The sequence below is a fragment of the Puntigrus tetrazona genome, chromosome 14, assembly GCF_018831695.1.
Source record: "Puntigrus tetrazona isolate hp1 chromosome 14, ASM1883169v1, whole genome shotgun sequence".
Lineage (NCBI taxonomy): Eukaryota > Metazoa > Chordata > Actinopteri > Cypriniformes > Cyprinidae > Puntigrus > Puntigrus tetrazona.
This window is the reverse complement of record NC_056712.1, coordinates 6,895,460-6,911,223: the sequence shown is the minus strand read 5'-3', so window position 1 is coordinate 6,911,223 and position 15,764 is coordinate 6,895,460. Positions and strand designations below refer to the sequence as shown.

Here is a 15,764-nt window from a genome sequence, read left to right as displayed (position 1 = left end):
CTATTGATCAAGACGTCCACAGGCTTTCTCTCGTGTAATCAGTTTCCTTTTGTGTTGATCCATTAACTCACAAGACGTCTGAGGTCTTGCTAAGTGAGGTACATCAACATCAGACTGGATTATCACACAAAGTGTTTCTTTTACTAAAACATTTGCAAGAAAACAATACTCTATATACTTGTTTTTGTCATTTTGTTTATTTCATTCTGTCATGACAAATATCTGAGCATTTTGCATGTTATTATATGTGTTCATATTTTTGGTCTTGACGAAATAGATCTGCTGCGACTGATCAAGTACTGAGACTTGTTATACATACACACACACACACACACACACACACACACACACACATATATATATATATATATATATATATATATATATATATATATATATATATATATATATATATATATATGTGTGTGTGTGTGTGTGTGTGTGTGTGTGTATTTATATATGCATCTGAAATTTTCTTCTACAATAAGCATTTTTTCCCTCAGCTCCTATGTTTATGCTCCATTATTTCACTTTAATTGCAATGATAAGAACATATTAATTGCCATTTGAGTGAAATTACTGAACCTACACACAGGGGTCTGATAAAAAAAAATAAACCATTTTGAATAAAATTTCAGATAGCACTTAAAGGCTTTTGCATCTGAACTCTTCACACAAACACACACACACATATACACATTTTTTTCAGATTTTTCCAAATGTCATTCTCTCTTTCATAATTAATTAGCACACATTTAGCCTGTGACCTCAGCTTGTCTTGTTAATGATGAGGGTCTCTGGTTGTGGGCAGGGCTGATGGACTCTACTCTCATCTGCTCTCATCTCTCTCTCTCTCACACACACACACACACACACACACACACACACACACACACACACACGCGAGAGCGCGCGCGCGCACATCCTGATGCTAGAGTCAGAGCATCACCTGCAGTGAGAAGCGCTGGAGTCCCGTAGCAGCTCTCACAGCCGCTGTCTGGATGTCCACGAAAGGCAGAGGATCCAAATACCAGAAAAGAGTGTCTTTTTCTGAGGATGAAGATGAGCAGTGCTGGAAAGAGGAGAACGGCGGTGTGGACGCACATCACGTGAAATCCGTCAAGACCGTGAGGGATTCGTCGGGATATTACCGGTACAACATGTGAGTGTTCATACAACTCTACAAACTCACACTTAATTTCTTGGATTTCAGCGATAAAGTGGTGAAATGAAACATAACGCGTAAAAGATCAAAATAAAAAAAATCCTAATTATATGAAAAGTATAATACATATTTATTTGAGCTTAAAATGTCACGTTTTATAGTCGATTTTTTTATTAGCTAATTTATAATTAAATGTTGTTTCGGTTAAAACAGCCCTGTCTCTGCAAACACCTGTCATTAATAACTTAATGAAAAAAATGACACTGAAATGCTAAAAGACGTGTAATACAGTTTCTTTTTGTTTTCTAATATGGACTTTAAAGCGACACCTAGTGGAAGGTCACTTCTCTTTCGAAGATTAATGTAGACTGTGAGAGTGGGTTTACTGTATTTGTCTCCATAAGTGAGATAAAGTCTATTAAAGAAAGTTTTTTTTTTCCCCCTCACAAGATACATTTAAGTATCTTACGAAATGTGTGCAAATTATTAGCAATTTTATTTTGAAAAGATGTAATTCCTGCCTCAAATAAATTATTGATACTTTCCACAAAGGTTTATTAAATGGATAAAAAACGAAGGGATGTCCAGGTAAATACCTAACAATATTTCCGGTTCTGCTGCAAAAGAGTTATATAGCTTAAGCATAAAAAATGCAAGGTAAGTTATACAAGATAAAGAAGCTGGTTATTTTATTCCAACGATGCCTGAACTGCCATTTCCACCATCAGAGAATGATATTAAACCCAAGGTCTTGATTATCAGCTTCAGCTCATAAAAGTATCAACAGGTCCCCCTCCATTAGTTTATTTGGGACTTCTAGTTTTACTGACTTTGGAGTAAAAAAAAATGACCTGCGAGGTATCTTTTACCAGCTCAAGTTTTTAAAATAAATGTCCACATGATGTGTCCACCGTTGATAATTTAAATAACAACATCTATTACAATTATTTATTAATAAAAATTAACTGAACTCATGTTTAAACCCTAAAAGAAGATGTTTTAGTAGTTTTTTCATGTGTAGGTTTTAGCAATTTTTATCTCTATGTATGCAAGTTGTACGTATATCAGTTAGTTTATATGGGGATTATTTTCGCGTGTTCGTGTTCTGAAGATGAACGGAGGTCTTACGGGTTTGGATCGACATGAGGGTGAGTAACCGACGTCACAATTTTCATTTTGGTTTGAACTAGGCCTTTAAATAGATGGGTGATAATATAGCCTGGTAAAATGCAGCCACCAGTGAGGCACGATGCCTGTCAATTCGTGTCTTGATTTATAACCTCAGTGCTGACATTTGCTTTTCAGGATATACATGATAATTAATTCAGAACTGGAAATGGTCTTCCAATACATCACTGAGTCAAAATGTCCATTTGTGTGACTGATGCATCTCATTAGCGGTGGATGTGCCGCGCACATGCTGTCCAGACTCTGAAATACCCACAGCTGTTTACGTTTCAAAGACAGCATGTTCTTTCTGAATAAATAGAGCTGCGTCCAGCAGGATGACAGATAGTCTTCTTCTCTCTTGATTATGCACGTCTGCATGAAGCATGGCTCGCGCAGCCATGAGCGAGCGCACGTCACGGCCACGTTTTCACATTTAAAGCATGTTTAAACTCTCACTTTCGCACCCGATTAACAACGAGCTGCATAATTGATGCCAATCGATGCCATTTTCACGATAATGGAGAGAGTGTTTCAATGAGAGGAATAGAAATGGCTTCAGCTCACGTTTTCTGCTTCCGCATCCATATTTTCTCTGATTTTCTCTCATTCTAGATTGACGCTAGTAGTTAGAGATTGATGTGTATGATCTTGGACCCCAAAACCAGGTAAATAGGAGATTTAAAAAAAAAAAAATGAGATTCATACATTATCTGGGGAAGCTGAATAAATAAGACTTTATGGTTTGTTAGGATCAGACAATATTCCGTCGCCTTGGAATTATAAGGTTCTGTCTGCATTCTGAGCAGTTTTGAGATATTGAGCTTCAAAGTTTTTGCATTCCGTAGACGTGTGGATAGAACACTTTTTATTTTCCAAAAACACTGCATAATGTAAATAAGATGTCACAGAATAAGAATATGTGAATAACTCTGTTTTGACAGAAATGTCGGATAGAACCTTATAATTCAAAGGCGACGATTTGTCTGAGATACAGCTATTTGAAAATCTGGAAGGGTGCAAGAAATATTGATATCGAGAAAATAACCTTTAAATTAAATTCCGTTTAGATATATTTACTGTAGGACATTTACAAAATATCTTTATGAAACACGATCCTTGATTAATACCCTAATCATTTTTGAATTCCTCACTGTGCATCTAGTAAATCTTGACTATAGTCTTTTAACACCAAAAGGAGGTTTGTGTTGGTGCAGTCTGTAATTGCATTAAAAGCTGTTCGACATGATATGTCCACTGTTAAACATTAAAATAACAAAGTAAATAATAATGAAAAAAAGCCAAACTGAGTTACAAAAAAGCCCAAAGCAAGTTGATGTTGCTCAAGCATAGCTAAATCAAGTTAGATTCTCAGGAAATATTGGTGTGTGTGTGTATATATATATATATATATATATATATATATATATATATATATATATATATATATATATATATATATATATATATATATATATATATATATATATATACACACACACAAATATGATTCAGGATAAAGGCATCTAGCAAATCAATATATGTAATATTATGTACATCTTAAGCAAAGCTTAGAGATCTCGTTAAAGCTCAAATATAAAAAAGTTAAAACTTATTAATTCATGTCATGTTCTGTGTATGCTGGCTAAGGGCTTTTAGTGGAGACCAAGCTCTTTGCGTTTATTGAGTTGGCATGGTAGAAGAGTCTGCATGGAGAGTTTCGAGTTGAATGCTTCCGCTCCTTCCTGGCCTCTGGTGACGTGGGCGTCTGAAGCTCCAGGGACCTGGGCTGTGTGAAATGAATTTCCCCGCTCAACTAAATCCTGCAGTAGAGACCGGGTCCATCTCGCTTCAGACTATAAATTCAGCCCTTACATTAAACGGGCTCATTCTGTGTTCATTTACTGGCAGCCCACTTTATCACCATGTAATGCAGGCAGTAAATACGGTTTGTGCTGAAGTCTTTTGATGACTTTGATGAATGAGTTGTTTTTATAAGAATGCACAATAATACATTTTCATTTGCTTGTGGGTTTTCATTTCTGATTCTATTTTCGTGGGTTTATGATGACACTGTGTTTTTCATTAAGGATTAGAGGCTATTGTATTAAAGCAGATAAGTTTGTTTGTGGTGTATGGTGTCAGTCAAAGTTTTTTTTTTTTTTTATTACAGCATGAATATAACTCACTAAAGAGTGATGGTGGATTTTAATAAAGGTTTTAATGGATAGTTCACAGAAATTGAAATTATATATTATATATTTATATGTATATATATTTATAATTTTTAAATCACAATTTTATATATAATCTTGAATGTGTTTAATATATATGAATCTTTTCCAGAAGTATTTGAGCAGAAATTGCTCTTTGAGAGTGCCGTCTCTATAAAATAATTATTTAAAAAATACATGTGTATATATATTAGTAATCAATCACAAATGACTGTGAAAACATCATAGGAAATCATTGGTACAAGCATGTGAAAAAAAATCTCAGAATAAGTTTTGCAATTAGGACAAAGTTCCAAATTACCAAACAATGTTTTGATGTTTTGTGTAGGCAACTTTATACTTTATAATATGAACATGTTTTGAATGAGTGCCAATGCCATTATGTCTGGAGATGTCAGGATGTAAACTAGTTACAAGGCCCAATATTCTTCAAATTATTAAAAGTACTACACTATATAAATGAGGGAAATGAACTCTATTCGAGTTCACTGACTGTTCTCTTCACCTCGTTAAACATGAAGCCGGATGTGAGCACAGACGTCACTGTAAACACACTCACCTGTTGTCTGATTGGGGCATCTGTTGCGTTTCATTAAAAAGCTATTAAAAGCCAGAGCGCGATCTCACCTTCAGCAGGACCGTCTGGCCCGAATCACCTTCTTCTTTCCGTCCCAGTGGGATGGCGTCCCTGATGATACACCACTTGTCGGCTCTCAGTGAGAAAGTCAACTTGTTGGCTATTTGTCAAAGGCGTGAGATATAATCAAGCAGCCAAGTACAGAGAAAGTCACTTCCACTCGGATGCGCCTGACTTACGTTAACAAGGTAATAAGCCTGCTTCTTTTTCAATTGCAGGAAATCTTCGGATAGCTTCCCCCATCGCAGGATGACCCTCCCGCGAGAAAAGGGACGACGACAGGCGGTTCGCGGACCTGCGTTCATGTTCAACGCCCGTGGCAGCAGCCTCACGGCCGAGGAAGAGCGCTTTCTGGATGCGGCGGAGTACGGTAACATCCCGGTGGTCCGGAAGATGCTGGAAGAATCACCCACGCTCAACGTGAACTGCGTGGACTACATGGGACAGAACGGGCTACAGCTGGCCGTCGGCAACGAACACCTGGAGGTGACCGAGCTGCTCCTGCGGCGAGACAACCTGGCCCGTGTCGGGGATGCGCTCCTGCTGGCGATTTCTAAAGGTTACGTGCGTATCGTGGAGGCCCTGCTGGGACATCCGTCTTTTGTGGGCGGCGAACGACTCACCCGCAGCCCCTGCGAGCTGCAAGACGACGACTTCTACTCGTACGACGAGGACGGCACTCGGTTCTCGCCCGACATCACGCCCATCATCCTGGCCGCCCACTGCCAGAAATACGAGGTCGTGCACATGCTATTGATGAAGGGCGCCAGGATCGAGCGGCCACACGACTACTTCTGCAAATGCGCCGACTGCACGGAGAAGCAGAGGAAGGACTCGTTCAGTCACTCGCGCTCCAGGATTAATGCGTACCGCGGACTGGCCAGTCCGGCGTATCTCTCTCTGTCCAGCGAAGACCCGGTACTGACCGCGCTGGAGCTGAGCAATGAGCTCGCCAAACTCGCCAACATCGAAAAGGAGTTTAAGGTAAGATGGCCGCTGAAAAACACTGTCATTAATAGCGCACCATGCTTTTAAGACCTTCCTTCATCTTCGGAACGTAAATTGAGATAATTTTACTAAAAGTATTAAAAAGTATCCTTGCAGCTTCAAGAAATTGAAGTTGAGCCGTTGATGTCACATGGACTACCTGGTCTCGTTGCAAAAAAAAATACTCGGGTGCAATTCTTAGCAAGACAGGAAATATGTACCAACAAGTACGTATCACTGCAGTTTCCAAAAGAAATGAACACTAGAGGCAGTAAAACTCTGACAAAATAGGTTTCTGGCATATAGGTTAGTTTTACATTGCAGTACTTGTGGATATAGCCGATTTATGTAAGCTTTGAAAACTCTGGGTTGTAATTAATAAAGCGTAATTTTCACACAAGTACTTGAAGAATGTCACGTTATGACTCCAAAACAATATTAATATGCTGGGAGATTTGAAAACTGATGAACGTTAGCATCAAACATATCCAGATTTGTAGCTCATGAAGTACAGAGATGTACTTGAGTGGAGCTCAGGTTTGAATCCTGTGTGACTACGGTTCAACAAAACAGTTCAGATCTGTGTAAAAGGAAGTTATATCTTAATTTGTGTTTTGAAGATGAACGAAGGTCTTATATGTTTGGAAAGACATGAGGGTGAGAAATTAATGACAGAATTTTCATCTTTGGGTGAACTAACCCTTTAATGGGTTAGTATTTGTTTTGAATATTTTCATTTGATTTGCATAATTTTACTGGCCGTGTACACATTGCAAAGTTTTGGGAATCGCAAGAGTGAATTAATATAATTATTACAGCGCAGACATAATACATGTGCAAACTGTGATATTCTATTCTTGAAAAAATTACAATTATAAGTCCATTTTGATGAATTAGTCAAAAATATTCAAAAAACGGTCACAAATTCACTTGTGAGAGTGGACTATCATGGTTCATCTATCATATTTTTAAATTTACACCATAAAAAAAATATATATTTATGTGTACATAGTTTTCCTGTTATTTTTTTCATGCACACAGTTTGGATCATATGCATTTTTAAATGAAAATTTAAGTTCATTTATTTTAACAAAATATTGCACTGCACTGCACCCTGTTCATAAAAATGCAGTTTTGTCATTTATTTTTAAGTGTGAACCATATGCTTTTTTCTTTAAACCGTTTTATTTAAATGTGTTTGTGAGTGTATTGATTCTACAGCAGTCTTATTTTATTCAAAAAATTTTGCACACTGCAAAGTCACACCCACTTTTTTAATAACCACTATTTAAGAAGCCTATAAGAGCAAATAATCTTAATTATTGCACTGCATATATATCTAAAAATACAGCAGTACCCCCTGATTCACTTAGTGTATACATTAGTGTAACATTTAGTGTAATTTATCATTTCATCATGTGCAAATTATGACTGATTTGTGAATAAATTATACTAATAAATCAGTTTTTGTGAATCAGTCAAAAATACTCACACAATGTTTGTGATTTGAACCAGATTCAAAAAGTGAATCATTCTGTTACTGAAAGCTGCTACTGAGATCGCATGTGACTCCCTTAATGAACTGAATCATTTTATTTTGTCCCATTCTAAATAAACCTGCAGTGTGAACGCGGCCCGTTGCAAGCTGCATTTTATTGTATTGTCAAACTTTAAGTTTTTTTTCTCCATTCCAAACTCTCACAGAATCAGTGTTCATCTTATGTTTGCATCACTTATCTTAACATCTATCTCCATTTTAACAACATTTTTAACTTCTGTTGCGTGTGTTTGTGTGTGCTGCCCGCCGTCAACAGGATAAAAAGAACCGTAATAAAGAGACATCGCAGCACAATGGCTTCTTTCTGGTAAATATGTTTGACTACATAATTTTTTACTAACTCAGACTAACAGTAACTATTTGTCATGCTTGCTGATTCAGCTCTTGTGTGAAGGCTGGCCTGTCTGCTTGTCTGTCTGGACAATCAAAACGCTGAATCGCTATCAGTTCTTGCAGCAGCAGCAGAACCGTGAGACGTGTTCAATATAAGACTGAGCCAGAGATTCACTTCAGATAAACTGAGCTCTCTCTTCAGCTCCATACTAGTACAAGAGCTTTTATTTCTAAATGTATTTTATTGTATTTTATTAAGCTGCAGAACTGATGTATTTAAAGTTCACTGGTGCATAAATAACCACTGATAAGATAAATAATGATGCATAATCTCACAAAACCTATCTAGAACAGGTCATATTTCAAATGAATGTAAACATGTTTTGCATAAAGAATAAAAATATGAATATAATGTATTTGTTGCGTGAGCGTGTGTATGTATGTTTATATATATGCATATGCAAAATAATATAATATATCAAATAAATGGAAATATTTTATCTTTTTATGTATTTAATTATAATATTTCAAAGATTATTCTTTTAATTTTTCTGTGAAATATGACCTGGACATCTTTTTGTGAGATTCATCTAAATACGCTATTACTTTCGTTCTTGCTATAGCCTACAGTGTTATTGAGCAAATAAATGTCACATTATCACACTCAAATATTACACACTTATCATGCATGTGATAATAGCCATCATAATGTCTGGTGTCTGATTCTCATGTAACATATGGCCAGTAATATTGCTTTTTCGTGCTAATAAGAAGTTTGTTGTAATCCTTGTGGTGTGAGAAGGTATAATATTCTCCAACAGAGAATAATAAAGCACACAGCATGAAATGTTTTATACAGAACCTCAGCAACAATGCATGCTGGGAGATCACGCTGATATGACGTTTACCTGATGTCTATCAAGTGAAACCCGTGGAGGACAGCACACTGTTTGATTATGCTTATTTAGTACTCTCAATAATGTTTTTAAATGAAGCAAAGAACCGTTTGGCATCATGAGTTCGGTGTATCTAAGGTTAACAAGTGAGGTATTGACTATTGACTCATAGTGAAAGATTTATGGTGCTACGGTTTAATAATTCAGTCATATAGAAGTCAAAGCATCACCCAGGATGATTCACATCAACAACCCAACTCTCATGAAACATGTCAAGTGAATCAATAGCCGGGATCTTCTTCTAGAGTTCATTGCAGTTGAAAATAGTTAAGAGTTAAGACTTCCATCAGTTCTTTGTTTTCCTTTTTCGTTTGTAAAAAACACTGTTGGTATGCTGTTCTTGAGTGTGTAATAACATTTTAATTTATCTTCAAAGCTGCAATGAATAGTTCACCAAAAAATACAAATCACCCCATATTTTACTTGAAGCCATCTCAGGTGTGTATGACTTTCTTCTTTCAGACTAACACATTAATTTATCCTGGCTCTTCCAACATTGGCTCAAGTACTGCAACGTAAAACTAACCTATACACATTCGGGTGGTTATCACACACCCTCTGATTCAGATCAATCGCTTATTGTAACAAAAATATTTCTAGTTTTAAAATTCTAACATAAATAACTTACCCTTGTTGTTTTCCATGAGGACGCAGAGTTCCAGCTTCTTGGCTGACTTATGATTCGACATGTGATGCAACTTACATACGTTTAGTCAGAAGTCAGCCAAGAAGCCAGAACTCGGCACACAGTCAGTCAGTTATTTACATGTGATATGTGATACATGTGATAACCCCCTGAAGGCATATAGGTTAGTTTTACGTTGCAGTACTTGTGGATATAGCCGATTTATGTAAGCTTCGAAATGATGGCCACTATCCACCTGCTTTATCAAGTTTGAGAAAACTTGTATTCGTCTGAAAGAAGAAAGTCATATGATGGCCATTTTTGTGTGAAATAATATGCAACAGTTTTTCACATCAAGGCCACGTAAAATATTTAAGTACCACATACAAATGCCTGAATATCACTGGATATAAAATATCAGGTAAAATAACAGGTAGTAAAAAGCAGGCCCTGGTTATGGAACAGAAAGTAGACACTTTCTTGAGGAAGGAGGCCATCGAGGTGGTCCCTCCTCCAGATTTTATAGCCGGTACTTCATAGTTGCAAAGAAGCATGGGTGTCTGCATCAAATATTAGATTAGTGTCTGCTGAACAGCTCAATCAGTCATCTGAAGTTCAAGATGCTCACGTTGAGGCAAGTCGTGTTACAAATCAGGTCCAAAGACTGGTTTGTCACAATAAATCTAAAAGATGCGTTTCCATCCTTCCATTTAACAGGAACTACCAATACTGCGGTCTAGCACTTTCACCCCACACGTTTACGAAAGTAGTGGATGCAGCATTAGCTCCGTTGCGGCTTCAGGGCATCCACATACTGAACTACGTCAATAACTGGCTGATTTTGGGCAATGTCCCCTCTGGTTCTTTCTAGCTCCTCCAGGTCCCCTGGGACTGGACACTATGCTTCTCCAATCCTAAGTCCCTCTGTGAGGAAAGGATGAGGCTGCCGATATGATCTTGTGTCTCCAGATGCGACCTGTCGATGGTTCTTGAGGCTCTTATGAAACCTCAATTTGAGCTGATCATCATTTATCCATCAAGACTGTGTTCATGGTGGTGATCATGTCTCTTAAGAGAGTGGGTGACTTTCAGGCCTTTTCAGTGGCTCCCTCCTATCTTTACGACCGGACTGGCGAATTGTTTCGATTCCCTCGAGGGGTTTCACCCTTAAGGTCCCCACTGCTAAGGCCCCCTCCCCCCCCAGATCAGAAGAAGCTTAATTGTATTGGACTCGTACATCCACAGAGCTGCCCTGTGGAGAAGGTTGAACCAACTGATCATCTGCGTTGGTCCACCCAGGAGAGGTCTCCTTGCTACCAAACAGACCATCAGCCAGTGGATTGTTGATGCAATCATGATCTGTTATGGGTACTCCAGTCTCTTCTCTTTGATGGGAGTCAAGGGAGTATGGCAGGCTTCTCTGCAGGTGTCCCGGTTTCAGACATCTGCAAAGCTGTGGGCTGGTACACACCTTCTACCTTTGTCCGGTTTTTAGGCCTAGACATTGGTGCTATCCCAGGTTCTTCAGTCCTCTTGTCCTAGTTGTTAATTTTAAGACAGACACAGGGCAGGAAGTTGGAAGTCTGGCAGCATGGGCATCTTGTTCCCAAAGCATTTTGACACAGCTTAAGTTTCTGAAATGTAACGTCTCCACATTACATATGTAACCATGGTTCCTTGAGGGAACAAGACGCTGTGTCATGTTGCCATACTAGCGGCATCCCTGCCAGCACAGTTCTTCATGACTTGATGTTAAGTTCTTTCAAGCTTCCTGGTCTCTGAACTCAACCGCTCATAATGTCATGCCCTTCCATTGTACAGAGTAGACAGCAAATTCAGAGTGTAGCCACGCAGGGGGCATTCCCCAAGCGTTGTGATGCAGCGTCTCATTCCTTCAAGGAAACCATGGTTACATACGTAACCTGGAGATATTCTGTAATAACAGTAGTAATTTTGATATCAATCAGGAGAGCAGTCAATGGCCTGAAAGACTCATTTACTGTTCAAGGACAAATGCATAGAAACAGAAAAGAACCTTGCTTTAGCCAAAACCAAAGGTAATTACTGTGTTTCAGTAAATATCACTGTCATTACAATCACAAACTCCCCTTTGAAAAATTGGCAGAATCTCCTAGACAAACATCAATCAGAAAATTTCTCATTCATTCTCCTTCCTAGAGAACTATTATGGCTGAGTGGTGTTATGTTTGGAGTCTGATGGATTCTGACAAATACTCCATCTCTTGAGATATTGCAGTGGTTGTTCAAATCTGACAACCTTTTTAACTGAAAGACTCCTGTGGATCGTGAGCTATTGTTTTACAGTATTTAAACAAACCTTCTCTGCTCTTTCTCTCCGTCTCTACAGAATGACTACAGGAAGCTGTCTATGCAGTGTAAAGACTTTGTGGTTGGAGTTTTGGATCTGTGCAGAGACACAGAGGAGGTGGAGGCCATCTTGAACGGAGATATATCCGCCGAACTCGAGGAAGGCCAGCATCATCGCTCCCTACTCAGTCGAGTCAAACTAGCCATTAAATACGAGGTTAAGAAGGCAAGTGTCCATCTAATGATGACAATGCAGAGATTACACTGCACTTTTAAAGATCTTTAGATTTTATTTTTGTTTTTATTACAGGCAAACAAACATTAGATTATTAATTTATATGGGTAGTTGACAAATAAAAATTGTACTGTGTTTTATAGTGTGACAGCAAAAATGTAGTATAAAAACACACAAAAAACAACAACAACAAGAACACACAAATAACAACAATTCATTTACAAATAGCATGACAAAAATGTAATTGGAAAAAATAAATAAATATATAATAAAATTTACTACCAAACTTGTTAGTAAAGCCATCAATAATATTTATAAAATTTGATACTAATATATACTATTTTTAAAAAAAGCTGTTCATTGAACTTTCTATTTATCAAGTAATCTTGAAAAATGCATTATGATTAAAACGATAATATTAAGCTATAAGAACTATTACTAATCATTAAGTACAAGTAAATATGTAGAATTAATGAGAAGGATCATTTAACACTGAAGACTGGAGTAATGGTGCTGAAAATTTTGCTTCACAGGAACAAATTAAAAAATATTGAAATAGACAATAATTCTAATGGAAATTATTATTTAAAATTGTAATGAAATGTCTTATATGTTCAAAAATTCCAAACTTTTGACCAAAAAAAAGGAAAAAGAATGTTTTAGATTATTTATTTTACAGGAAAACAAGAACATTTCTGGCAGAAATAAGCACTAAAATGAATGGTGTATTTATTTTGCTGCAGGATGTGCATTCAGAGTTAACCGATGCCTAGAAAAAACACTCAAAGGAAATATACTGATGCATAAATGGATGAATCCCATGCTTTAATCAACAAAACAACACAGCTTACTGACCACAGTGTGCATCGCTGACATTTTTACCTCAATATATAGCTATAAAATGACCTTTTAATCAGCCTACCTGCTAAAACATTCTTTAGGATTGACATGGATTAGCGTTTGTTAAAGCTGCTTTGACTTGCATTGTTTGAGATATTTTTATGATGGATGTGTTGGAAGCAGAGAGGAGCAGATGCAATTAATCACATGTGTTTTATTGTAAAAGTGTGAATAATCCTCTATGCTGACTTAGTTTGGTTTAATCACCGGACACAGATGTCATCCGCTTCTCTTAAACCCACAAACACTCTGTCAGGGATGCAAGCCGATGAAGCGTTAATCAGGCTAACAGCTCCAGCGCCGCACAGCCTTAACGCAGCCACCCTAACATAAAGTGTAATTTAAGGATGAGATTTCAAGAGCCCTAAACGCTCCCAGGAGGACGTGGACTGTGAGGCTCTGGGTTGCTTTAGGAAATGAGTTCAGAGTCAACAGTCCGCATTACGATGATTAATTTGACGGTCGCTGTGTGTTTTTTCATTCCTGAGAAGTGCAGCCTGTTAGATTAAAAGTATTGCAGTGGGTGATAGTTTACTTTTTAACGATGGCTAGTTGTATTGTCATTTTAAACAAGAAATATTTGTTTGGTTCAAGTGTATTGAAGTCATTACGTTCTTCAAAGGTTTTGAAGAAAACAAGTGGTTAGCTATTACAGCTAAGTGCACTGCATGTTGCATAATCAGTAATGATCAAAGAATGATGCTGAATTAAAAACAATATATTGCCATGTTTTATGCTTTATGTTTTTGTCACAATTTTAAATGGCGGAAATATTATTTTATATTGTGAATTAAGCCTGCATTTTTTGGGGGGTTATTTGCAATAACTACAAGCATTTTGCACTTTGTGTTTGTGTGCGTGTGTCTGCAATTGAGACTAAACATGAGATTCGTTTTCGCTCATTTTGGTTAAATCCAACGGGAATTTGGTCTCATTATTCTATTATTTGTTCCAGTTCCAATAGTTGTGGCTAAAGCCTTATTATTAACCATTTTAGTAATAGTATTTCATTTTGGGAAATGGTGTGTTTGTTCATGATGGTGAGAGTTGCATTGTTCTGATACGAGATGCCAAAAAGAGACTGCATTCATGAGTGAGTCGGCAGTAAAGACTTTTCTAGCTACCGAAAGAGACTGAAACGCTGTTGTATTTTCGCTTTTAACAACATCTTGTAAGACGCAGCCAACAAAATAAACATTGAGCTGCACTGTCATCAAAAATCAAAGTATAGTACGCAAAGATATCGCTTTGTAACCATGCTGTTTTGGGTCACCATTGACTCCCATAGTATATATTTTGTCCTACTATGGAAGTCAATGGTGACCAAAACAGCCTGTTTACAAACTTTCTCCAAAATAACTTCCTTTGTCTTTGGTAGAACAAAAAATTCATACAGATTTGGAACTACTCGAGGGTGAGGTAATGATGACAGAATTTTCGGTTGAACTATTTCTTTAATTGACTATGTCAAATTGGTAACAGAGGCTTGAGAGAGAGTAGTTTTTCCTCAGGAACCTAATGGGCCTCTCTGGTTCAATGAGTCGTGATTGCATTGAGAGTTAGTTGGCATTACCAGCAGACAGATATAAACCTGTGAACCCTGATCAGATTGGAGCTTTGCCAGGCTTTTGAGGAAGGTGCCATTTTTGTGTGAGTGCAACCTAATACGAAAACAACACATCGGGAACCTTTTCCAGGGTCTGTCACCACCGCTTGGATTCCCTCCATGCATCATTTACTTATCAGCAGAAACACTAAACCCCAACGGCTGCTATAGACAAAACCAATGGCTCTCACGCACACCCGGAGACAGTGAATAATCTCAGACCATCTACCACTATCAAAACCATTCTACATGACCTTGCTGTGACATTATTCAGGAAGCGGCTGCAGCAGTTAAACCAACTGGGCTGAGAAAATATTTAAAATATTAGCTTGTTTTCACTTTATTTTGATGGTCATGAACATTCTGTTGACAATAAATAACTTACATGTCAACTAACTTCCATTAAAGTGTTAGCAGAAAATTGGTAGGCTGGTAGGGTTAGGGTTAGAAAAAGTTGCTCAGTTCGGGTTCTGCTTGTTTAATTCTTGTTTGATGGCTCTATTGAAGTCCTCAGTTTCACCTCTATGTTCTGCTATTGTGGGTCTAACAGTAGTGTAGAAGTGTTTCTCCTGCAATGTACTGTGTTTATGTTGTTCCACTTAAATGCAGTACCTTATATCTAATTAAAATTTTCTTGTCATAGTAGCTGTGGCGGGGGGTTGAAAAGACTACAAACTCATTCAGACTTTGATTCTTTGAATAAACATCGGTTTCCGCTGAAGGAGAGTGACAGAGATGTGTTTGACGCTGATAGAAGTGTTGTAATGAGCAGGTTCGTTCCTGCAGGCCGCTCTCAGAGGATCAGATGGTGCTCGCTGTGGCTCCAGGGCGGCTCTTTACTAATGACAAGAGTAAAAGGGCTGCCGCGGGCCACAGACACAGCGCTTGTGATGATCGTGGTGACGGCAGGCACAGTTTAGTGAATTACAATAATGTCTGTGATGCTTCTCCGGGGATTTAAACTATTCAGAGTGCTAGGATTTAGCGTGATGCTGTCTGATTGGATGGCAAGTAATATACCTACATATTAAAA

At 37.7% G+C, this 15,764-nt stretch overlaps 1 protein-coding gene across 2 annotated transcripts in view; it reads left to right on the top strand.

The window, feature by feature from the left end:
* Positions 1 to 881: 881 nt before the first annotated feature.
* trpc3 (transient receptor potential cation channel, subfamily C, member 3) overlaps positions 882 to 15,764 on the top strand; it is a 33,700-nt gene continuing 18,817 nt past the window's right edge. Inside the window, exons 1-4 of one of the 2 annotated variants that reach the window (XM_043257910.1) lie at positions 882 to 1,162; positions 5,422 to 6,187; positions 8,005 to 8,055; positions 12,031 to 12,216. In XM_043257910.1, coding sequence (XP_043113845.1) covers positions 1,002 to 1,162; positions 5,422 to 6,187; positions 8,005 to 8,055; positions 12,031 to 12,216 — 1,164 coding nt within the window. In that variant the 5' untranslated portion in view covers positions 882 to 1,001. The remainder of the gene's footprint in view (positions 1,163 to 5,421; positions 6,188 to 8,004; positions 8,056 to 12,030; positions 12,217 to 15,764) is intronic. The other variant, XM_043257911.1, reaches the window with a different exon arrangement.